The 25828-nt window shown below is 42.0% G+C and overlaps 1 protein-coding gene across 1 annotated transcript in view; it reads left to right on the top strand.

Annotated features, from left to right (window-relative positions):
* LOC139466758 (tetratricopeptide repeat protein 17-like) overlaps positions 1-25828 on the top strand; it is an 84291-nt gene that overhangs the window by 24621 nt on the left and 33842 nt on the right. Inside the window, exons 4-16 of the mRNA XM_071248423.1 lie at positions 850-961; positions 1494-1610; positions 2796-2905; positions 4101-4248; positions 10104-10243; positions 12507-12673; positions 12876-12985; positions 13212-13319; positions 14987-15111; positions 16760-16955; positions 19171-19248; positions 19360-19584; positions 20708-20977. Coding sequence (XP_071104524.1) covers positions 850-961; positions 1494-1610; positions 2796-2905; positions 4101-4248; positions 10104-10243; positions 12507-12673; positions 12876-12985; positions 13212-13319; positions 14987-15111; positions 16760-16955; positions 19171-19248; positions 19360-19584; positions 20708-20977 — 1906 coding nt within the window. The remainder of the gene's footprint in view (positions 1-849; positions 962-1493; positions 1611-2795; positions 2906-4100; positions 4249-10103; positions 10244-12506; positions 12674-12875; positions 12986-13211; positions 13320-14986; positions 15112-16759; positions 16956-19170; positions 19249-19359; positions 19585-20707; positions 20978-25828) is intronic.

Raw genomic sequence — 25828 nt, 5'->3', positions numbered from 1 at the left:
TGAAGGTCCGGTTTAGAATAGGTTTTCAGCAACTAGTGCTTGTCGTAAGAGGCGACTAGTGGGATCGGGTGGTCAGGCTTGCTGCATGGTTAGTGCATGTCATCATATCCTAATTGCGTAGATCGATGCTCATGATATCCATCACTGGATTGTCTGGTCCAGACTTGATTATTAACAGACTGCCGTCATATAGCTGGAATATTGCTGAATGCAGTGTTTAACAACAAGCAAACAAAATGTAAGAGGCAACTGAGTAGATCGGGTGGTCAGGCTCAGTGTCAAGGTGGAGTGTGTCTCTACCGTGATGGCGAGGTACGTTTGCTCGTGATATCAGTCACACTTTTTCTGGTCCAGACTCAATATTAAAAAGCTGCTCAGGGTTAGAACTAAACACGAAGACTTTTCTAGCCCGGGTAACGAGAAAATGACCTTGTAATGTTAAAAAAATGGGAAAATTAGGAAATATGTACTCGCCCCAGGATAGCGGAGAAGTGTTGTGGTGCTGAAATAACGCTGGTTGCGGCATTAAACAACAAGCATACAAGGAACACTATTGATCATGTAATAGTGAAAGTGCAAGGACTGATCTTGTCTGGCTTTAATCCAGTTCTCAGACCTCTTGGTTTATTGTGATTTCCTTGTGACTAAACTCCCTTACTCTAATTAAAGGGTCTAATATTGTGCCTGAAGAGTAGTTGTTTCTTTGGAAACTAGATTTTGAAAAATGTTGTGATAATATTATTGAATTGTTTGCTGCAATGTTAAGCCTGCGGGAACAGCGCAAGTAATAGCTTATGAAACATAGTGCCATACTTTCAGTCAGTATAATGGTTTTATGTTGATCCACAGGCCAGATGAACATATCGAGGTCAATGCTAACCTGCCGGAGACGCCCATGGCGCCAGTCTGCCTCGACGTGACTGATCTCAACTACAGCATACATGCGTTTGAGCATCTTGAGGTGAGGCCCTATACATGCACTGAAGGAAGCACGGTAGTTTCAGTACAGTATTCGACATAATAAGCGCCCCTCTCTAATAAGCGCCCACTGCGATATTTGCTAATACATTGGCTAGTGAACAATCCCAATTAGCACCCCTTCCTACTGATCAGTGTACACAAGACTTATTTATTCATGCATAATACAAACTCGTGTGTTATATGCACCATTAATTATGGGCATTTAAATTCTGGAAAATATTTCTGTCATGTTTAATACGCACAGACTTTTCTTTTGTATTAGGCTGTCATCATAAACCACAATATTAACGATCTTTCAACTGTTTTTTTTTCTTTCCAAAACTATATTCTACTAAGAGCCCCCTTTTTCTAAGTTTGAGAGCGCCCTGGGCACTTATTCCATCGGATACGGTATTCAGGTCGTATGATTCATACCGAGCTAATGTCATGTTCGTTATATTCTTGTACGACGAGGTGTTCTGAAGGTTTTTGTAGCCTGACCAATGTAAAAAGATTCTTTTTTTGTTTTCCAGGGTTTAAAAGACAGACAGAATTTATCCGGCACCCCAGAGCTTGGGCTGAAGAATGCCATTACACATCGAGAGAATGTGGATGACTACGGCCATCTTGTTTACGAGGCCTTACAGAAGGTAGGCTACACAGATGTTAACTCATGTTCCCCCACTGACATATACACACACTATCAAGAAGGACTTCCACCCACCTAGTGTTGCCCAATGGAGACTGTAGCATGGAGTTTGTGGCAGACAAGTGTGTCATAGTTTTCATTGGTGGAAAAAGTTCTAGCTTGCCTAAAAAGTTTGATTCCGGTGACAAATCTCTTAGAATATACAGATGTTTCCTTCAGAAAAATCACATCTATTTCTAAATTTAGTCAATGTTAGATGTAGCTACTAGTATTTCTCAGTATAGTATCAGTATGTTTCTCTATCATCTTTACCAAAACATCACATTGAGATAATAAAGAAGTTGAAATCCACGTCTTAATCAAATGTTCTCAGTGCTGTTGTCCATCAAATGTTTTCAATCCTATGAACACACAATTCCACTTAGACAGTGATGAAATGTTATATTTGGGATAACACTTTCTGAGTAAAGCACAGATTCTGGTACCTCTTTGGGTTGTGTCCCATCCGGGATTTAAACCCACACTCTCAGTGTGAGCACCTGAGTGAGCCCTGGGGGACGAGTGGGTTAGTTCGCTGACTTTGCGTGCTTGTGATGAGATGCCTCACTCTGAGAGTGTGGGTTTGAATCCCTGATGGACTCAACACCAAAAAGTACTAGAATTTGTACTTTACTAAGAAAGTGTTATCCCAAATATAATATTTACATTTGTTACGTTCTCAATGCTGTTGTTCATCAAATGTCCTCACTGCTGTTGTTCATCAAAAGTCCCCTGTGCTGTTCATCAAATGTCCTCAGTGCTGTTGTTCATCAAATGTCCTCAATGCGGATGTGTATCAAATGTCCTCAATACGGATGTGTATCAAATGTCCTCAATGCTGATGTTCATCAAATGTCCTCAATGCGGATGTTCATCAAATGTCCTTATTGCTGATGTTCATTAAATCTCCTCCACGCTGATGTTCATCAAATGTCCTCAGTGCTGTTGTTAATCAAATGTCCTCCATGCTGTTGTTCATCAAATGTCCTCCATGCTGTTGTTCATCAAATGCCCTCAATGCATATGTTCATCAAATGTCCTCCATGCTGTTGTTCATCAAATGTCCTCCATGCTGTTGTTCATCAAATGTCCTCAGTGCGGATGTTCATCGAATGTTCTCAATGCTGATGTTGATGGTCTCTTGCAGAATAAGACGTCATGGGTTTTATACAACATGGCTGCCTTCTACTGGCGCATCAAGGGAGATCCCTATCATTCCATTGAATGTGTCCGGAGAGCTCTCCACTACTCCCCCCGGTAAGAACTCCAAGACGTAGTCCACTATTTATGTATTGAACATGAAATAATTTATGCCCAGGAATGAAATTTATTGTGTTCTCTTGACATGTTTTGTAGTCATGTTTCTAACACATGACCTGATTCCTTCCTTGTCCAAATATACTACTCAAAACAAGTTAAAGAGCACCCACAATTAGAACGCTGAGTGTTGCAATTCCACCAGCCATGACAGATGAACTATTGTCATATGAAGAGAAAGGGTGTTCCTTAACATATTTTGAGTAGTATTAATATATGCATATTATATGATAACCTCAAACAATAGCGGGGGCGGTCGGGTAGCCTAGTGGTTAACGCGTTCGCTCGTCACGCCGAAGACCCGGGTTCGATTCCCGACATGGTAGTCCCCCGCCATGATATTGCTGAAATATTGCTAAAAATGGCGTCAAACCAAACTCACTCACTCACTCACTCACTCAGACAATAGCGAACTAACCCACTCAGCCCCTGGGGCTCACTCAGGTCTGCCTCAATTCTCCATGGACTGCCTCCGTGGTCAAGTGGTAGAGCGTCCACCCGGAGAGCCAAGGGTCCAGGGTTCAATTCTCAGCCGTGTCATACCAAAAGACATTAAAATATAGTACTTATTGTTACCCTGGCGCTCGACATAAAGGAGCTAAAACAAGGACTGGTCGGCTCGGAGTCCGTATACTGTGTCTGCGTTGGGTGTTCATGTTAAACTTCGGCATGGTATCTCGGTGGCCTAGCACTATAAAATCGGCATTAGTCCTGACTAGTACAAGCAGCCACACCATCACACATGCATGCACGTCACTATATAAGTGCATCTTGGACTTTACGTTAAACCCGATTTCACCTCACCCAAAATGGTTTGTTTCTTTGCTTCCATAGTCTTGTGTTCAAAACTATTTTGTTTATCTTGTCATTTGACTTCTTGTAAGTAGCTGACTATAAATAGTAAAGTTGCAAGACTGAAAGAAATATTCCTTGGCTCAGTCTTTGTGCAAGTGGCTAAAGTCACAGACTACTTTCAAATAATAACTAGTATTTTCCTGGCATCAAAATTGTCATTTTAAAACACTGTTGTGAGTATTTAAGATTCAATAAATTCTTTCTCGAATTTTGTTAAACTTTGATGTTGTAAGCTGTCAAGTACTTTCCATGATTGACATGAAGGAATCATGTGTTTCAGATCACAGAAGGATGTAGCTCTCATAAGTCTGGCCAACGTGTTGCACAGGGCCCGGTATTCTAACGAGGCAGCCATCATTGTACATGCAGCCCTGGATGTTTCTAAGGAACTCAACGTCAATCATTTTACTCTTGGAAATATCTATGCGGTAAGAACCTTTGTTGTATATCAAACAAATAATATCAGATTTACAGAATCAGAACTTCGGCGTAATTTATGTACCTCTTGGTTGAGTGATCAATTACATGTGAAAATGTTCACCGATGAGACAGTTATGCTGCATCCTATACAATGGATTCCGGGGTAGAATAGGTCTTCAGCAACCCATGCTTGCCATTAAAGGTGACTATGTCGTAAAAGGCGACTAACAGGATCGGGTGGTCAGGCTCGCCGACTTGGTTGATGCATGTCATCGATTCCAATTGCGTGGGTCGATGCTCATGATATTAATCACTGGATTGTCTCGTCCAGACTCGATTATTTACTGACCACCATCATATAACTGTAATATTGCTGAGTGCGGTGTTAAACAATAAACCAACCAACCTATATGATATAGCTGCCAACTGTCCCGAAGTTGAATTGTTATGAATTTGATTCAAAAATATTATTTCTTCCTAGATTCATACAAATTATATGCCAATCAGCAACAGCAAAAATCACAAGTTCGCAAGTTTCACAGACACTGGTCATTCTTTAGCCCTACAAGGTCTGCTACGAACATGTCTTGTTATCGGCAGGTGTGAAGTCTATTTATAGTATTGCATCTGTCTAATCCAGGGGTCCGGAAACCGTCATATGCGCCGGACATGTCCGATTGGGAATCTCAAATGTCCGGTCTAAAATATTGCTTACCGGACATTTAAGTTTTTCTGTCCGGACATTTTAAAAGTATTGTCCGGACATTGTTAAATTTTGACCGGACATGATCAACAGTTAGGACAGAGCAATTTCTGTCTGCAGGTGTAACACAATGAAGATTATCTACACTGACAAGCTTTGTTTGTTTTGATTGCTGTAAATACATCGTACCTAGAATGATAGTCCAATCGGTCAATCACTGTAATAGGCAATAAACTGAGTTGACACTGATTAATCGAGGATTTATTACTGAGAACATCTTGTTAATTTGAGTAAAATGTGTTTACAACTGTACATAAATACCTTGCATCATCGATGTACCTCATTATCCTCACAATGCTACGATACGTAACCTCAGGCAAGAAGCGAAAGCGTGACGACAGCCAGTCGACCGATGCAGATCAGTCGAGCGGATCTGCCAAACCCTCAAAGTCTGAATGATCATTTTGTAAGTCGTGGCTAACGACTTTCACTTGGTTGACATACAATGAGGATTTGCAGATTTTATTGTTTTCAGTAGCTAATCGTATATTAAATCTTGATTGACCGCCATTTTGCTTTCTGTGACGATCGATATCAAATTTGTTTATGGTCAGTAATTAAGTACAGATAAAAAAGTATTCAAATAACTATTGCTATCAACGATAGTTTAGGATTTAGGATTATATTATCTGTCTTTTTTTTAAATAATCTTTAGTTTAAAAAAACAACTTTTCCCGTGAGGTCACGTGATAACCAAATATGGGATAATAGTCTCGATCCAAATGTTACAACGTGTACACTTGAGCAGACTCATGAATATTAATTAGACCGTTCACAGCGTTGACAGATGGTTATTATAACAGAAACAAACGTATGTTTTCCATATATATCTAAAATTATATTATTTGTTATTTATTGTCCGGTGAATTAAACAATTTAAATTGAAACAATTCATAATTCATCATATTATGAATACGTAACAACTTGTAATTTGTGTGTAAAAAGTCGTACTATAACACGCTGTTTGAAGGGGGCGTGGCATAAATGTAAATGTCCGATTGGGATTTTAAATTTTCCGGACCCCTGGTCTAATCGAAACACTCCGCTCGTTTTATTGAAGTTGCTGTAGTCGAAATAGAAACTAATAAAATCATCAACTGAGTTTCGAAATTACATGGCTGCATTGTACTGTAGATGATTTGTACTTTTGGAGTTTGGTATCCTGACCAGAAGATCGTAACAAAATACAAATTGTACTTTGGACTTGGGAAAGTTGAGAGCTGTGCACTAAAAAATTGAGAGTGAACCCAAGTATTTTATCGATGAGTCCTAGGGGTTGCTGTATGGCTGTTTTAATCATTTAGACTAATTCAGGTTAAGATTTTTCTTTCTTTCCATTCTGATCATGCTGATTAAAAATACGATCAAAGTTGAAACTGCCCAATTTCAATTTATAAAATTGTTGGAAGTCACGTGTTACCATTGTTACCAGCTTGTGGAAGTCAGACTGTGACTCTGTTCACCCAGCAGTGAGTGGGTACCCGGTAGAATGAGAGGTGACTGTTAACCCTCTTGTGCCTCACAGTCAGCTGGGGCGGTTCGGGTAGCCTAGTGGTTAAAGCGTATGGTCATCACGCCGAAGACCCGGGTTCGATTCCCGACATGGGTACAATGTGTGAAGCCCATTTCTGGTGTCCCCCGCCGTGATATTGCTGGAATATTGCTAAAAGTGGCGTAAAACCATACTCACTCTCTCTCTCTCTCTCTCTCTCTCTCTCTCTCTCTCTCTCTCACAGGCAGCTTGGGATATATACTCCCCAGGGAGCTGAGAATGAAAATTGAGTGTCCATTGATCCAATGACTGGAGAGATTGTTTATTATGCAGCACTTTGAGTATTCATTGCATGTGGAGTTAGGCTTAGGATAATGAGGATGATGTTTTTTCTATGTCGTAAGCTTGGGTCCCAGAACACCACAGGCAGTCAGTAGTAGGGCTGCAACAAATACACTATGAGGCGAATAAGATTCATATCATGAATATAGGGTAACGAATACGAATATATATTAACTAATACAATAACAAGTCATCATATATTTTTTATGATATTCAGTGAAATAATACCGGTAACCATGATAACAACATATATTATTTGACATGGTTTGTTAATTACTAATTTATTATACATTTATATACTTCTCTTATCCAGGTACTAGTATCTGTTCAAATGCGACAATGACCAGTGACTACAATACTGTCAAATTAAATCTAAAAGCGTGTTGTCTTTGATGAAATCTATGCATATAATATGTTCTTATGGATATTATAAGGGTCAGGGAATGTAAATGCACATGACTGCATATTTATAAATATTAGATTCTAGTGACCACGAATAACAAATTCAATTCACGAATGGATACGGTTCGATTCACCGAATATGCGAGTGAATCATAACAGCCCTAGTCTGTAGCACTTGTAAAATAAGGTTTCCTGGACCTCTGGACAATTCTTTTAATAAAACAAAACATTTTGAGGCTGCTTATCACCCTGGGATAAGTCATTCTATCTGACAGCTTATAGCGGGCATCAAGAAGTTGACAGTTCACCGCTCTGTGTGTGACAGTCATGGGATGGTGGCTGGATGAGGATGTGGCCCATCCTTGCTGACGTTTGTGTACACTGATCCTGTCCAGGCGGGCCTGTTAGGGTTACACAAGGAGGAAGCGCACTTGATACACACACAGTGACACACCCATGCTGTAGGGGTACTGTTACACCATACAGGGCTATACTTTCTGTTGACTTGGAATCTGTATGTCACAAGTTTGGAACACCGGATCAGCAGGGATTTATCTAGACTTGCTCAGAGGCTGATAGTCCACCCCAAGTCTGCAGCAAATGTCAGTAAATGTTCCCAAATTAGAATTACACATTTCCCAGTTCATGATATTTAGTAATAACTAATGTTGTGACTTTGTAGAAGTGGTTTGTATTTCACCAACCAATTTGAGCAAAATACACAATTTATTTCCCAAATTGCCAAGGGCACATAGCTTCGAATTCTAGTTATATCAATGCTCAGCTGCTAAGCAGTTTTCAGATTGTGATTATAATAAAAATAATTAAAATTTATTTTTTAAAAATAAAAAATGTTTTTTAAAAATAATAATAGCAATCATGATAATCTGTAAGCATGTTCTTAGCACTTATATTATTATTACCCTAGTCAGTTGATGAGTGTGCACTCAATATAAGTTCTCATCTCTTGGGGGAGGCTACAACCCAAGCCGCCTTGTGAGGTGCTAGGTTAACAGTCAAATAACTGCCAGGTACCCATTTACTGCCGTTGTGAAGGAAAGAAGAAAGGCACTCACTCCATGTTGAGGTGGTATTTATTCCCTGCACTGGAGTGGGATCTGATTATTTGAGGGGCGGTACGGCAGCCATGTGGGTAGTGTTCCCTTGTCACGCTGTCAGGGCCTGGGTTCAGTTCCCCATGGGTACAATGTCCATCCTACTGTTAATGTTTCAAGTAATTAAGGGCAAAGAACCAGACAGTTTTGAGTTTCCAAAGATATCTATGCATTGAGATATAGTACATTGTGAATAGCATGATACCACTACGGATGTCCCAGTCGTTTCAGGCACTTGCTGTGCAGAGTTGCATCCCTTAGGCATACCAGAATGCTGTGATTGTGAATTCAAAATTTCATCCAGATTCACTCTGTTTATGATTCATGGTTTGTCAGCACCAGACCCGTGCTCGTGGGTTCAACCAACATAGGCTCGGTGGGGTAGCCCAGTGGTTAAAGTGTTTGCTCCTCATGCTGAAAGCCTGTGTGTGAAACCCATATCTGGTGTCCCCGCCGTGACCTTGCTGGACTATTTTTAAAAACGACATAAAACCCAACTTACCCACACACTCACTCAACCAACATGATCAACATCTAAGACCTACTTTCCTTCCATATCAATATAAGCTAACACGCCTTGATGTAACTGATATGCTCCCTCACTTATCATGCAGTCTAGTTTCAGTAAAAAACAATCTGTTAATGTAAGGAGGACATGTTGTCTGAAAATAGTTTGTAAAGTACAATTTCCTGATTTCAATTTCCTCTTTCTCTCTTCATCTCAAGTTTATTAAATCTATGTTTTGGTTTGACCTTTGGTATTGCTTTTTTACAGCAGTCGTCTTGAATCATCAACATGTTTGCTTGTGGGATAGTGTTGTGTGTCATTACACTCCTGGAACCAGTGTTTCGAGTGTAGGATGACACACCTACTCTCAGTGTGGTTCAGACTCGTGAAGATATGGGTTAGAATAGGTCTTCGACAACCCGTGCTTGCTGTAACAGACGACTGCTTGTCGTGAGACCTGACTAACCGGATAAGGTGGTCAGGCTTGCTGAATTGGTTGATGCATGTCATTGTATCCCAATTACGTAGATCGATGCTCATGATGTCAGTCACTGGTTTGTCTGGTCCAGACTTGATTATTTACAGACCGCTTCATATAGTTGCAATACTGCTGAGTGCAGCGTTAAATAACAAACAAAGAAACAAACAGTGTGGTCCACTTATTTGGCTCCAGATACAAAAGTTGCAGGTTCGATCCTTTGAAATCTGAAGAAAACATTTGCTGTTACATTTTACATAATTCCTCACCTTCCCTTGTAGATTGTGTTTAAATGCAAAATACATCTCTAGCAAGGGACATTCAAGGGTTACAATGTCACCGGAGCTTGTACATCTATAATCTATTGTAACATCCCTGTATATAAGATTTAACCGGATGAGAGAACAATAGGATGACATCACTGGAGCTTTATTAGAGTATGTTATTGTGGAAAGGATGGAGTTGTCAACATATATTAATGTAATGACTTAACAATATGCAGGGACCTTAAGATCACTTAATTTTGAAGTGATGAATAATATGATCTGAACTCATGGATTCATAGTTAGATGCGATGACTGGTACTGTATGGTAGTCCAAGATTAGTGAAATTCTTGGGAGAGTTTCTCCCAGTGTTTAATTATTGTTTGTAAACCACTAGTCTTAAATAAGCTGTGAACTTCTTGGATATGGCCAGCAGGGTTAACCTCTGCCTTTTGATTGAACAAGATTGAAGTCTTATGCCCTGCTTGTGTGTTTCCAGGTGCTAGGTGAGTATAACAAGTCGGTGATATGCTTTGAGAACACCCTGAAGATTCAGCCAGACTTCGAGGCAGCGGCCAAGAGGAAGCATGCGGTACTGTGTCACTCCAAGCTGGAGGCAGCTCTAGAAGCCCAACATCGGTGGGTTGAAGAATAGGACCAACAAATATGTCGCCAGTCCATGAACTTGAAAATAGAAACTGTAATACCCTATTAAGCACCCTGCTCCAATTAGCCCCCCCCCCCCCCCCTGACCTCCTTCTAGACCAATCTGAGAGAAATCTTTATATGCACCCCAACCTCCTTCTAGACCAATCTGTAAGAAATCTTTATATGCACCCCAACCTCCTTCTAGACCAATCTGTGAGAAATCTTTATAAGCACCCCAACCTACTTGTAGACCAATCTGGGAGAAATCTTTATAAGCACCCCAACCTCCTTCTAGACCAATCTGGGAGAAATCTTTATAAGCACCCCAACCTCCTTCTAGACCAATCTGGGAGAAATCTTTATAAGCACCCCAACCTCCTTCTAGACCAATCTGGGAGAAATCTTTATACATGTTATAAGCACCCCCAACCTACTTCTAGACCAATCTGTGAGAAATCTTTATAAGCACCCCAACCTCCTTCTAGACCAATCTGGGAGAAATCTTTATAAGCACCCCAACCTCCTTCTAGACCAGTCTGTGAGAAATCTTTATAAGCACCCCAACCTCCTTCTAGACCAATCTGGGAGAAATCTTTATACATGTTATAAGCACCCCAACCTACTTCTAGACCAATCTGTAAGAAATCTTTATAAACGCCCCAACCAAAAATTTGCATGACTGACTTATTTTCTTGTGTATGTTACAGATTTGATTATTGAAAAAACAGCAGTTTATAATTGCCTGTTTACTATTATTGAAACGTTTAGTTTCACAGACATTTGAACTAAGTCTGTTCATTACTGCTTGATCTCTGACAGGACACTCGTTGTGAATGGTTTTTATGAGCACCCCTTTGTCAATTTTCTAAATCCCAGAGAGCTTATTAGTACGTAATTCATGCATTTGTTATGTGTGTTGCATATGTAGTTCTTCAACCTAGGTGTTTGTCAATCAAGGTACACATGGGTTTGAGTTTGATGGGGTTTTCAGGTTGAACTAGGTCCCCAGCAACTAATGCTGATGATGAGAGGCCCCCTGTGTGATTGCTGGATTATATAGGTCCCCATCCACCTATGCTGGTCATGAGGGGCCCGCTGTGTGATTGCTGGATTATAATAGGTCCCCATCCACCTATGCTGGTCATGAGAGGCCCCCTGTGTGGTTGCTGGATTATAATAGGTCCCCATCCACCTATGCTGATCCTGAGAGACCCCCTGTGGGGTTGCTGGATTATAATAGGTCCCCTGTGGGGTTGCTGGATTATAATAGGTCCCCATCCACCTATGCTGGTCGTGAGAGGCCCCCTGTGTGGTTGCTGGATTATAATAGGTCCCCATCCACCTATGCTGATCCTGAGAGACCCCCTGTGGGGTTGCTGGATTATAATAGGTCCCCTGTGGGGTTGCTGGATTATAATAGGTCCCCATCCACCTGTGCTGATCATGAGATACCCCCTGTGTGGTTCCTGGATTATAATAGGTCCCCATCCACTTATGCTGATCATGAAATACCCCCTGTGTGGTTGCTGGATTATAATAGTCCCTATCCACCTATGCTGGTCATGAGAGACCCCCTGTGTAGTTGCTGGAATATAATAGGTCCCCATTCACCTATGCTGGTCATGAGAGGCCCGCTGTGTGGTTGCTGGAATATGATAGGTCCCCATCCACCTGTGCTGGTCGGGAGAGGCCCCCTGTGTGGTTGCTGGATTATAATAGGTCCCCATCCACCTATGCTGGTCATGAGAGGCCCCCTGTGTGGTTGCTGGATTATAATAGGTCCCCATCCACCTATGCTGGTCATGAGAGGCCCGCTGTGTGGTTGCTGGAATATGATAGGTCCCCATCCACCTATGCTGGTCATGAGAGGCCCGCTGTGTGGTTGCTGGAATATGATAGGTCCCCACCAGCCTATTCTGGACGTAAGAAGCGACCCTGTGGGGTCTCTGGGTTAGAATTGATCCCCAGCAACCTATGCTGGTAGCACGACACAGCTTGATGGATTGGGTGGTCAGGCTTGGGCGCTTGGTTGATTGCATGTCATCCTTCATGGACACCATGGATCGTTGCTTTCAATATTGATCACTGGATTGTTTACTTGAGGCTCGATTATTTACAGGCCACCATCATATAGCTGGAATATTGCAGAGTATGGCTTTAAACAACAAACAAACAAACAAACAAACTTAATCTGAAAAGGAAAACAGACTGTGAAGTCTAGCTTCTCTTTAAACTGTACAGTGGTTATTGGCAGGTCTCTACAGAAGACGTTGAAAGAACTTAAAGAATATCAGCGGAAACACGACCACTGGCAGACGCAGCAAGACAAGCTGGACTTTGAACAAGTCTCACCAGAGATCAAGGCCGCGCAACAGATAGCATACGAGACCCAGAAGATAAAAGTGATGCCTTCAGAAATAGGTACAGCACCATATGATGACATTCTGTTGTTTATATTACACTTTTTAAAATTGTCTTGTTCTTGGGTACACTGGCAATCGATAAGCAATACTTTTTGGTTTGAATCCAGATATCCCGTGTTTATCCTTGGCTGCAAAAACCATACCTTTGTCATTTTACATTTGTTATGAGTTGCATGTGAGACATTTTCACTTGTTTTCAGGGGAGTATTGCCGTATGGAACTTCGCGATGGGAAGCAGGTGCTTGTCTGTTCCTGGAGTAAACGTAGAGGGCCATTGGATTTTGACTCACACAGTTCCAAGATGAAAGAGGTACTGCTTTCAAGATGGTGAAAACAACTATCTCTGAAGAGTGGTAAATGCTGTGTTGGAAAAGCAGCTGATGTTTTGTGTAACCCCAAATAATAAATATTTTGAATTTAATGTGAAATTACGTGCACAATTAATTTCAGTATTACAAGATGTGTTATATGGCTAAACATTCAGCTCTTAGGTGTGTCTGTGAAACTGTGGAAATGATAAAGAATTGTGTTTCCAGGGTGAGAAGGGATCCGATTACATTCAGAAGAGAGGCAAGAAGCAGGTGGACTACTCCAAACCTGTCAAGCCACCAATGTATTCAAAAAATAAAGTCCCTTCTCCAAAGGTGAGTTCCACTTGGGTGGAATAGTTCCACAGTACCTCCTACTTGCCTAGGTCCACAGTACCTCCTACTTGCCTAGGTCCACAGTACCTCCTACTTGGCTAGGTCCACAGTACCTCCTGCTTGGCTAGGTCCACAGTACCTTCTACTTGCCTAGGTCCACAGTACCTCCTACTTGCCTAGGTCCACAGTACCTCCTACTTGCCTAGGTCCACAGTACCTCCTACTTGACTAGGTCCACAGTACCTCCTACTTGGCTAGGTCCACAGTACCTCCCTAGGTCCACAGTACCTCCTACTTGACTAGGTCCACAGTACCTCCTACTTGGCTAGGTCCACAGTACCTCCTACTTGCCTAGGTCCACAGTACCTCCTACTTGGCTAGGTCCACAGTACCTCCCACTTGGCTAGGTCCACAGTACCTCCTACTTGGCTAGGTCCACAGTACCTCCTACTTGGCTAGGTCCACAGTACCTCCTACTTGACTAGGTCCACAGTACCTCCTACTTGGCTAGGTCCACAGTACCTCCCTAGGTCCACAGTACCTCCTACTTGACTAGGTCCACAGTACCTCCTACTTGGCTAGGTCCACAGTACCTCCTACTTGCCTAGGTCCACAGTACCTCCTACTTGCCTAGGTCCACAGTACCTCCTACTTGGCTAGGTCCACAGTACCTCCCACTTGGCTAGGTCCACAGTACCTCCTACTTGGCTAGGTCCACAGTACCTCCTACTTAGCTAGGTCCACAGTACCTCTTACTTGGCTAGGTCCACAGTACCTCCTACTTGGCTAGGTCCACAGTACCTCCTACTTGGCTAGGTCCACAGTACCTCCTACTTGGCTAGGTCCACAGTACCTCCTACTTGCCTCGGTCCACAGTACCTTATGTTAGCAACACTCTTATTGCCGTTATATTACTAAAAGCTGTGTAAAACTATACTTACTCATTGATGCTTCTCAAAGAGCTGAAGTACTAAAATCTCTGAAAATACATTGGATAACAGTAAATGCATTAAAGCCATGCTCTAATCTTATTTTATGTTTACACTAACAGACCATGGAGCTGACCTGCTTACTTGAATGGATTACTTAAAGTTATTCTTATGTCTGAGTGAAAATTTTAGGGTTATTAATGGCTGTCCTGATGTCACAAAAGAAGTCGGACTAGAGTTTACACATAAGTTTCTACATCTGAAACTTTGAGTGGTGTTATTACAGGCAAACACTGGTGATTCAGTGAAAGATTTGATGGTGGGCAGCTTGTACGAACAGACTAGGGAGGACATGGTATTCAGGCCATGATTGGGGCACAGATGGCCCAGTCATCTAAGGTGCCACAATTCCTGTGCAGAGTTGCATCCTCAGGCACTCCAAAAACCTGTGATTGTGGGTCCGAATCCTGGTTCGCATTATGTTTCTAGGTTTGTCACCATACCCGTGCTCGTGGGTTTCACCAAAGTGGTAAACTTCTAAGACCTGCATCACTTTGGGCTTTCCTCCAACGTAAAGCTGACACGATGTGATGTAACTGGATTACTGTTCAAAGCGGCGTTAAATCCAACTTACTCACTCAGGCCCAGATTGTGTGCATCTTTGCTCAATTTTCAGTCACTGGTATATGTAGCTGGACTCTGTGGACTTCTACAACGTTGACCGTCTCTCTGTTTCAGACGAACATGGAGCACATGATTGAGGAGTGGCCCCAGAAGGAGGAGTGTGACACATACGTCCAGAAGGTGCCGGACCCCCGCAACCTCACCACAACCTACCTGTCCCCTGAAAATAAAGGCTTTGAGTAAGTCTACTGACCTGGTGTACTAATATTGGACCCTCGTGCAGACCCGGGTTAGAATAGGTCTTCAGCAACCCCTGATTGTCGTAAGAGGAGACTAACAGGATTGGGGGGCACGGGTGGCCCAGTGGTCTAAGGTGTTGTGATTCGCTGTGCAGAGTTGCGTCCCTTGGGAACACCAGAAACCTATGATTGTGGGTTTGAATCCTGGTTCGCCCCAATTATGTTTCGAATTTGTCAGCACCATACCTTCTTTGAGAGGCGTTTAGAAGTTGGAGTATTAATTAAGGATAAAATATATGGATGAACAACTTCTTTATTACAATTAGGAGCTACGTTTCGATGTAGTAGGTTCTAACACCGTTATCAGGAAAGTGATGTACAGATTATGGTTGACAAGTATATATACAGGATAGGAGGCAGTGTTTATACAGTTGAGTAGGTTTAAGATGCAGTTACACTGAAGTGGAGAAGCCTGTTATGTACACAGACGGGTAAACCATACCTCGTGGGTTTCACCAAAGTGGTAAACGTCTGAGACCTGAATCATTTTGGACTTTCCTCGCACATTAAGCTGACACGCCGCGATATAACTTGATTACTGATAAAATTGCGTTAAACCCAACTCACTCACTCACTCACTCACTCACAGGATTGGTTGGTCAGACTCGCTGACTTGGTTGATTCATGTCATCGTATTCCAATTGCTAAGTCAACGCTCATGATGTCAGTCACTGGATTATCTGGTCCAGACTGGATTATTTAAAGACGGACATCATATAGCTGGAATTTGCTGAGTGCAGCGTTAAAAAAACAAACCAACAAACCAACTTCACTGTCACGTTTGTAGTAGCTTATCTGTATAATTACGCTAAATGTCTAAAGTTCACTGTAAGGCTTCCATTAGACCAGTCTGCTCTGATTTCAGAATAAACGCATGACAAGCCAGTGACCTGATATCCAAAATAGCTTGTGGCAGTCACCACTGCGCCAGAGTGTGTAACATTTGTAAGAACACTAAATGGCGATTGAGTGGTTACATTGTGTTGTTGTTTCAGTGGGCTAGCGACCCATGAAGACCTGGGGTAGAATAGGTCTTCAGCAACCCATGCTTGCTGTAAATGGCCACTATTCTTGTCATAAGAGACGACTAACATGATCGGGTGGTCAGACTCACTGACTTGGTTGGTGCATGCCATCGTATCCCAATTGTGTGGAATCGATGCTCATGATATCAATCGCTGTATTGTCTTGCAGAGACTTTATTATTAACAGACCGCTGTAATATAGCTGGACTATTGCTGAGTGCGACATTAACCACTGTTAACAACAAACAAACAAACAACCAGTGGGCTAGCAATGTAAAACTGGCATCAGTACAGGCAGCCACACACACACGCATTGCTATGTATGTGCAATAATTTTGAATGCAATGTTAAACCCATTTCACCTCACTTTACCTCACCTTTGAATTTGATCAGCCAGAAAGGCTGCAGAGCATGGATATTGTAGAATGGCGGGATGATCTTCATCTGTTTTGTTATGATGTCTTGAAGGCACTGACCAATCATCCCACTTTGCCTCTTTTGGCAATCCTCCCGCTCTCCTGGCAGATAAGTTGTGTGAAGAATGTGCTCCTTTATCTTTTCAGAGTAAAAGCATTGCTCACTGAAGCTCAAAACTTAAAACCAGGGGGAGAACACCCGTTGCCATGGTACCCACCAGTGTGTGTCCCCCTGCTGGAAATCCCAGACGTCAACCGGCGCACCTACGATCATCTCAAATCCATGGCATACTCAGAGAAGAGCAAGATCCCACTGAAGTATAACGACCCTTCAATGAGACCGGTATGATGAATGACAAGCAGTTATCAGGCCATTAGAATATAGGGATAATTACAAACAATTATTGTGCTGAATATTGTTAACTTGGAACTATCAGGTCAGGATAGAATGTTTTATTCTATGGGTTGCCCTATTTAACTGGGGTTCTCTAGTGACCCAGTACAGCTCCAGGCCTTCCTCCCCTACTGAGCAGCCCATTGCTATGACTGGCCTATTTGACTGGGGTTCACTCGTGACCCAGTACAGCTCCAGGCCTTCCTCCCCTACTGAGCAACCCATTGCTATGACTGGCCTATGTGACTGGGGTTCTCTAGTGACCCAGTACAGCTCCAGGCCTTCCTCCCCTACTGAGCAACCCATTGCTATGACTGGCCTATGTGACTGGGGTTCTCTAGTGACCCAGTACAGCTCCAGGCCTTCCTCCCCTACTGAGCAGCCCATTGCTATGACTGGCCTATGTGACTGGGGTTCACTCGTGACCCACTACAGCTCCAGGCCTTCCTCCCCTACTGAGCAGCCCATTGCTATGACTGGCCTATGTAACTGGGGTTCACTCGTGACCCAGGACAGCTCCAGGCCTTACTCCCCTACTGAGCTGCCCATTGCTATGACTGGCCTATGTGACTGGGGTTCACTCGTGACCCAGGACAGCTCCAGGCCTTCCTCCCCTACTGAGCTGCCCATTGCTATGACTGGCCTATGTTACTGGGGTTCTCTAGTGACCCAGTACAGCTCCAGGCCTTCCTCCCCTACTGAGCAGCCCATTGCTATGACTGGCCTATGTTACTGGGGTTCACTCGTGACCCAGGACAGCTCCAGGCCTTCCTCCCCTACTGAGCAGCCCATTGCTATGACTGGCATTAAAGAATCATTTCTCCCATTAACTAATGGTCTCTGGTGTGACATGTTGGTAGTTTAGCGGTGATTGTGTTACAGATTATGTTGGCCCATGTCTGACATGTTGGTAGTTGAGCTCTGGTTGTGTTACAGATTGTGTTGGCCCATGTCTGACATGTTGGTGGTTGAGCTGTGGTTGTGTTACAGATTGTGTTGGCCCATGTCTGACATGTTTGTAGTTGAGCTCTGGTTGTGTTACAGATTGTGTTGGCCCATGTCTGACATGTTGGTAGTTGAGCTGTGGTTGTGTTACAGATTGTGTTGGCCCATGTCTGACATGTTTGTAGTTGAGCTCTGGTGGTGTTACAGATTGTGTTGGCCCATGTCTGACATGTTGGTGGTTGAGCTGTGGTTGTGTTACAGATTGTGTTGTCCATGTCTGACATGTTTGTAGTTGAGCTCTGGTTGTGTTACAGATTGTGTTGGCCCATGTCTGACATGTTTGTAGTTGAGCTGTGGTTGTGTTACAGATTGTGTTGTCCATGTCTGACATGTTTGTAGTTGAGCTCTGGTTGTGTTACAGATTGTGTTGGCCCATGTCTGACATGTTGGTAGTTGAACTCTGGTTGTGTTACAGATTGTGTTGTCCATGTCTGACATGTTGGTGGTTGAGCTGTGGTTGTGTTACAGATTCTGTTGGCCCATGTCTGACATGTTTGTAGTTGAGCTCTGGTTGTGTTACAGATTGTGTTGTCCATGTCTGACATGTTGGTAGTTGAACTCTGGTTGTGTTACAGATTGTGTTGTCCATGTCTGACATGTTGGTAGTTGAGCTCTGGTTGTGTTACAGATTGTGTTGTCCATGTCTGACATGTTGGTAGTTGAGCTCTGGTTGTGTTACAGATTGTGTTGTCCATGTCTGACATGTTGGTGGTTGAACTCTGGTTGTGTTACAGATTGTGTTGTCCATGTCTGACATGTTTGTAGTAGAGCTCTGGTTGTGTTACAGATTGTGTTGGCCCATGTCTGACATGTTGGTAGTTGAGCTGTGGTTGTCTTACAGATTGTGTTGTCCATGTCTGACATGTTGGTGGTTGAGCTCTGGTTGTGTTACAGATTGTGTTGTCCATGTCTGACATGTTGGTAGTTGAGCTGTGGTTGTGTTACAGATTGTGTTGTCCATGTCTGACATGTTTGTAGTTGAGCTCTGGTTGTGTTACAGATTGTGTTGTCCATGTCTGACATGTTTGTAGTTGAGCTCTGGTTGTGTTACAGATTGTGTTGTCCATGTCTGACATGTTTGTAGTTGAGCTCTGGTTGTGTTGCAGATTGTGTTGTCCATGTCTGACATGTTTGTAGTTAAACTCTGGTTGTGTTACAGATTCTGTTGGCCCATGTGAACAACCCAATAGTGACCGAGGAGGAAGTTGGACAGAGAATACTCACAGCACTGAAAGAGGTCAGATTATGAGAAGAAATATATGTTCAGCAAAAGCAATTATGTTTGTTTTTGTCATTATCCTTTGTTCAAATGTGTTTTCATGGGGATGGGTTTTTTTATTTGTTACAGAATATTGGCCCAGGCTGGGTGTTATACAACCTAGCTGGGATGTACTGGCGCATCATTGGCAACAACTACCATGGTATTGAGTGTATCCGCAGATCGTTGCATCTTGTACCTGACGAGTACCGAGATGTACCACTAGTAAACTTGGCTAACATCTTCTACCGCTACGGTCGATACGACGATGCAGTGACAGTGTTGCGGGATGCTCTGAGTGTCAATGACTGGGAGGTGAGTTATGTCCCCTGACCTTCACCTCACTGGGAGGGGATTATTAGTTGGATGGCTAAATGGCTGTGTATATGGCCCAGGTTCATATCATCTTCCTGAGGCAAGGGAGTTAACTGACTCTAAAGTCCAGTTTCCACCCTTGCAGAACTAGGCAGAAATTGTGGAGTTATATTTTGGCTTAACGAGTCTATGCTCTCAATTGGGTTGTGGGATAACTCTCTATTGGGTTGTGGGGCAGCTCTCTATTGGGTTGTGGGATAGCTCTCTATTGGGTTGTGGGGCAACTCTATTGGGTTGTGGGATAGCTGTCTATTGGGTTGTGGGATAACTCTCTATTGGGTTGTAGAATAGCTCTCTATTGGCATGTGGACAAGTCTCTATTGGGTTGTGGGATAACTCTCTATTGGGTTGTGGGATAGCTCTCTATTGGCATGTGGACAAGTCTCTATTGGGTTGTGGGATAACTCTCTATTGGGTTGTGGGGCAACTCTCTCTTGGGTTGTGGGATAACTCTCTATTGGGTTGTGGGGCGGCTCTCTATTGGGTTGTGGGATAGCTCTCTATTGGGTTGTAGAATAGCTCTCTATTGGCATGTGGACAAGTCTCTATTGGGTCGTGGGATAACTCTCTATTGGGTTGTAGAATAGCTCTCTATTGGCATGTGGACAAGTCTCTATTGGGTCGTGGGATAGTGCTCTATTGGGTTGTAGAATAGCTCTCTATTGGCATGTGGACAAGTCTCTATTGGGTTGTGGGATAGCTCTCTATTGGGTTGTAGAATAGCTCTCTATTGGGCTGTGGGGCAACTCTCTATTGGGTTGTGGGGCAGCTCTATTGGGCTGTGGGGCAACTCTATTGGGCTGTGGGGCAACCCTACTGGGTCTTGGGATAACTCACTATTGGGTCGTGGGATAACTCTCTATTGGGTTGTGGGGCAACTCTATTGGGTTGTGGGATAGCTGTCTATTGGGTTGTGGGATAACTCTCTATTGGGTTGTGGGACTGCTCAGTCACACATAAATATAATATTCATTTTCACAATTTTCTTTTTCATTCATATTTGAATCACAAGAAGCATGAGGAAAACCATATCTAAATTATGCCTTTGTGCCCTTGTTTGCAGCCATCAACTCATTTCTTCTTTGGCAATGTGTTATGGGCTACTAACAACTACACCGGGGCAGTGTGGCACTATCGGCGGGCGCTGGAGGGGCACCCAGACAACGTGGAGGCGTTCAACACGCTGAGGGCGATACGCTGCCACCAGAAGTACCATCAGGCTACCCAGAGTGCAGCACCCCAGGAACTCCCTGCACAGCCGGTGGGCAGCAACTGTCAGCCGAAGGTGTTTACTACTAACCAACAAGCAGAGAGCAGAGTTATCTGTAAACTGGTAACAGTGTTTCCACCACTCAGCATGCAGCCCTCATCCCATTGGCTCCGCCTGGTCATGTGACTCCTCTACACGTAACTTTCTGCCCATTTCTGTCTGGCTTTTTGGGGGGTGATGATTTCTGGTTAAAATTTGGACAAGAGGGTATTATTCATCATGTCAATGCCTGAATTTCAACAATCATTTATCACAATATGAAACTATACATGCATGATTTTTAACTTTTGTTGATTTCCTTTTCAAATCATAGGAAATGGAAATTTCAATGCTTTTGTTTTTGCCTCATTTTTGCATTGCTCTTGCTGTGTAAAGAATTTGAGTTGATGAAGTAGTAATTGATTGGTTCCCATCCTCCTCCCATTGTGTCCCCTGTGTTAACTATGTTGGTTGGTTGTCTTTGTGGTGGAATGCATGCTGTGTTAGAGATAGCTCTCCTTACACTGGTGGCCATTGGCAACAGTATATTACTGTGGTGTGATATATGTGTTATAACATGTCTGTGTCATTTTAATATTAGGTGATGGATGGGCAGAGTTACGTATTTCCTGTGCAACTGGGGAATATATTAACTCTGAGCTCATATTAGGTCAGTGTGTTTATATATTTTAATGATTATTTATTATTATGTTTGCTGACTTTAGCATGTTGAATTTAGTTCAGTTTTGTGCAAATGATTAACGTTCGAGTAATATTCTGTGTATTTTAGATAATTATATTGGGAACATGTTCATAAATCTACTACAAATATACAGTTTCCAGAAGACACAAACATAATTAAGATCATTTTGTTTGAAGCTCCACGTAATTGAGCAAAATGTAGAGGGAAAGGGTCATTGCTTTTGATTGTTTTAGTACACATGCATTATACCGAACACCAATCCGCCAGGTTTGTTTGATGCTACTAATAAAGTTTTTTGTATCTATACTACTCAAAAGAAGTTAAGGATCACCTGATTCTTCCATATTACAATAGTTAATCTCTCATGCCATGACAGATTAACATTAGCAATATGAATGATCCTTAACTTCTTTTGAGTCGTATACTTTGGTAATGGAACATTTAATTTACTTACTTTGGTATGTATACATTTCATTTACATATGAAAGCATTTAATTCGGGCCGTTGAGTGGGAGGCAAAGCCCTGATGTTTTAGCGGGGCGACAGAAATGGCGTCTGTGAAACATAGAATCCGTTACTAAGGAATAAGGTTGTGCACATCCCTTACCAAAATGGTGGAAGGTGTCCGGTATACTGCATCCTTGCCGATTGTTGACTCATTGTCAGTTCACCCTGGCAAGGAACCTTGATAGGTTTGTGAACATGTGGAAATACTCATCAAGTTTTTTCTGAAGTTATAGGTAAGCTTCTGTACCTCGGTCGTCTGGTTTGTGTGTCAATTTTGAAATAAGTTGAAACAAAGTTGAGCAAAGATAAGACTCCTCCTTTTCAGAAAGCCGTTGGGTAATAAAATGTGTTGAGTAAACCAAGTATAAGTTTAACGACCGAACAGTGAAGAGAATACATTGCAAGGCTGTTTTTGTTGTTGTTGTTTGTTTTGTTTTTTTGTTGTTGGTTTTTTGTTTGTTTGTTTTTTGTTGTTTTTTAATATTTTTTATTCAATTCAGTATATGACATTACAGAGTAATACACGGAGTAGCACGTCTTGTGGCATATTTGTTAGGTATGGGTTACCTATACAGCAGACAGAAGGTCAGCAAGGCTGCAAGGCTGTTGGTCCGGACTCTATAGGGGGGATCTGCTTTCTGGACAATTTACTATTATGTGCGTGGTGCGTGCGTGATGACAATTATTTACGTGGTAAATGAGTCAACTGAAGTGTGCTAGACATTGAGCAGGTTAAGGTTATGTAGGGATGGGGATTGGATGTTTAAGGTTTATCACAATAGTTTGCGATTCACAAAGCCATATTGCGATATGTATCACGTTATATTGTATAATTCTAAATTTTGAATTCAGAAGCAATTGGATACATTAAGGTATTAGTTGAAGTTCATAAATAGAACAAATCAAGATGCTGGGACAACAAAATGTTTATAGTCAATAAATATGCATCCATCTTTGGGCAGGCTCTGGTGCAGCAAAGGCATTTTTCAAGGATATAACATTAAACACATGATAACATCGCTATTTGACATCACCCGACATACCGAGCATTAAAAATAATATTGTGATAGGTATCATGGAAAGAATGAACCTCAAACCGATAATAAAGCACACCCCTTAGGTTAAGGAATGATAATTTTATGACTTGCTATAGATTATTAGATAAAACACACATAAAATATGCAAATGGCTTAGACCCTGTGTGAACTCTGCCAAACCAGGAAGTAAAGTATATCTTTGAACTCATTCTTTTCTCAAACCTATATAAAGTGTCAGAATTATGAACGAATTTGTGGCGAAATTCTTATATTATTAAAAATGCGTGACCGCAAACCAGTATTTTAAAATTGATTTAAATTGTGGGAGCTTTATGTTTGCCACTGCTCTGTAACACTGTGTGATGTCATTTATCCTGCATGCTGGTGCACACATGCGCTGTGTTACCATGGTGATGACATCATACTAGTGATGTCAGGCCTCAAAGTTGCGACTAAAATGGCAGCCAATGCGACCTCAAGTTCAGTTTGTCTACTGTCAGAGGTAGCCAAATGACTACCCAGAAAAATATCTTGTGGCGACTAAATTCTATTGCTAAACATCTGAAGACACAAAAATAAATAACATCTGATCTTGGAAAACACGTCGGCTAATAATTGTACTTACAAATAATCCCTTCTAAAGTCGACAATGAACCAAAATGCATAAATATCAATGTATTTAGTAGTTTATTTTCGTTGACAATGCTCATTGGATAAGCAAAGATATACCTATATAATCTAGTAACATAAATTGCATCATTGTTCAAGACACAAATAACAAAATTCAAGTATAATTTCCACTAATATACAATTTCAAGACTAGTGCTGTAACTTGTACATATTAAAATAGTTATTTGATGAAGACAATTTCAAATGGTTTTGGGTACCTACAATATTGGCTTGACTTCTTGATTTTACCACAGGCTACCTGGAACAAAATACTTGTTGCCATATGGCTACTTGGTAAAAATTTAAAATTTGAGGCCTGGATATGTGCTTTATGACAAGCATGCTAAACCATGCAAGGTTTGCTTCAGCTTTCTCTACGTTTTAACGGATTTCTGCCCTCAGTGTTTCTTTAGTACGGACGGACGGACGGACGGACGGACGGATGGATGGATGGATGTTGACCAGTATTTGTGAAATAACGGTCTTGGAATTTACAGCTGTCTCAAGAAACAAATAGGAATAACAAACTGATTGTCATAGATCCCTGAATTCTGTAATACAAACGTAAAATATGATTATTGTTGTTATCCAAGAAACTTTATTTAGTTTGTCTCGGTACAGAGGTGAGAGCCTACTGTTTTTTAATTCAGAGCACTTGTTAAACTTGAAACATCATGCTAATCCACACCTATAAAGGTTTTTATATTTGAAAGCTCTAAGTTAAAATAAGTACTAGGCTTGAGACAGTTGGCTGTTTCCATCAGTCTGTTAGTGACAATGTCTCCGTGTCGTCACCAAAGGTACGTATTGAAGGGAGGCTATTTGCTCCACAGTCTGGTGCCAAAGTCTAGGCCTAGATATGTAATTCGTGCAAAGTGTGAAATCCAAACACTTCCTCAGTGTAGTAGTGATAATAATTAACTGCTAATTTGACATATATTACCCAGCCTTACAACAGTGGGAGTACAGGGGACACCCAATAATTAGTTGTTATGGTCCTTGCAGGCAATATGATGTCCTGTGAAGAAATGAAACAGTGTAGTGAACTGTTCGTTTTGATAATTACTTAGAGTGACTGAGGTTTTACGCCGCTTTTAACAATATACCAGCAATATCACGGCGGGTAACACCAGTGAGTGAGTGAGTGAGTATGGTTTTACGCCGCTTTTAACAATATTCCAGCAATATCACGGCGGGTAACACCAGTGAGTGAGTGAGTGAGTATGGTTTTACGCAGCTTTTAACAATATTCCAGCAATATCACGATGGGTAACACCAGAATTGGGCTTCACACATTTTACCCATGTCGGGAATCGAACCCGGGTCTTCGGCGTGACGAGCGAATGCTTAAACCACTCGGCTACCCAACCGCCCCGATAGTTACTTAGGGCCTTGAATGAATCAGTGGTCATGATTGATGGATGTAATGACAGATACCCATAACTGCCTTTGATGTGCTGTAGGTAAATGACTATTATTGTGTGTCCCTCAGGAGGCAATTTATTCTTTTTCTGTGGCCAATGTCAACATTTGTGCATACTGGATGCATGTTTGTGCATCACATAAGACCCTGCATATATAAATAAGGTTTGAGTTAGCGCACTGAGAAAGTAGATTTTACAAACTAATTAAATTTGCTAGGCCTGCCAATTAATCCAGATCTAGTGCTTTTAGCTGGAAACCTATACTGGAATTGGACAGTAGACTGCAGAGCATAGTCCCACTTTAAAGAACAGTATGTTTCTCTCCTGACAGTTCTGTAGATCCATGACACTCAAGTCATATTTATCATGTGTTACTGGGACCTGTTCCTCCGAGAGACTGGACAGTTGTGTGTGAAACTGTAGGCTGATTTAGACAAGTCATGTTTATCATGTGTTACTGGGACCGGTTCCACCGAGAGACTGGACAGTTGTGTGTGAAACTGTAGGCTGATTTAGACAAGTCATGTTTATCATGTGTAACTGGGACCTGTTCCTCCGAGAGACTGGACAGTTGTGTGTGAAACTGTAGGCTGAT

The sequence above is a fragment of the Haliotis cracherodii genome, unplaced genomic scaffold, assembly GCF_022045235.1.
Source record: "Haliotis cracherodii isolate W230 unplaced genomic scaffold, xgHalCrac1.p SCAF_19, whole genome shotgun sequence".
In the NCBI taxonomy this organism is placed as follows: domain Eukaryota; kingdom Metazoa; phylum Mollusca; class Gastropoda; order Lepetellida; family Haliotidae; genus Haliotis; species Haliotis cracherodii.
The sequence above is the reverse complement of the archived record's forward strand: the minus strand, read 5'-3'. Positions and strand labels throughout refer to the sequence as shown.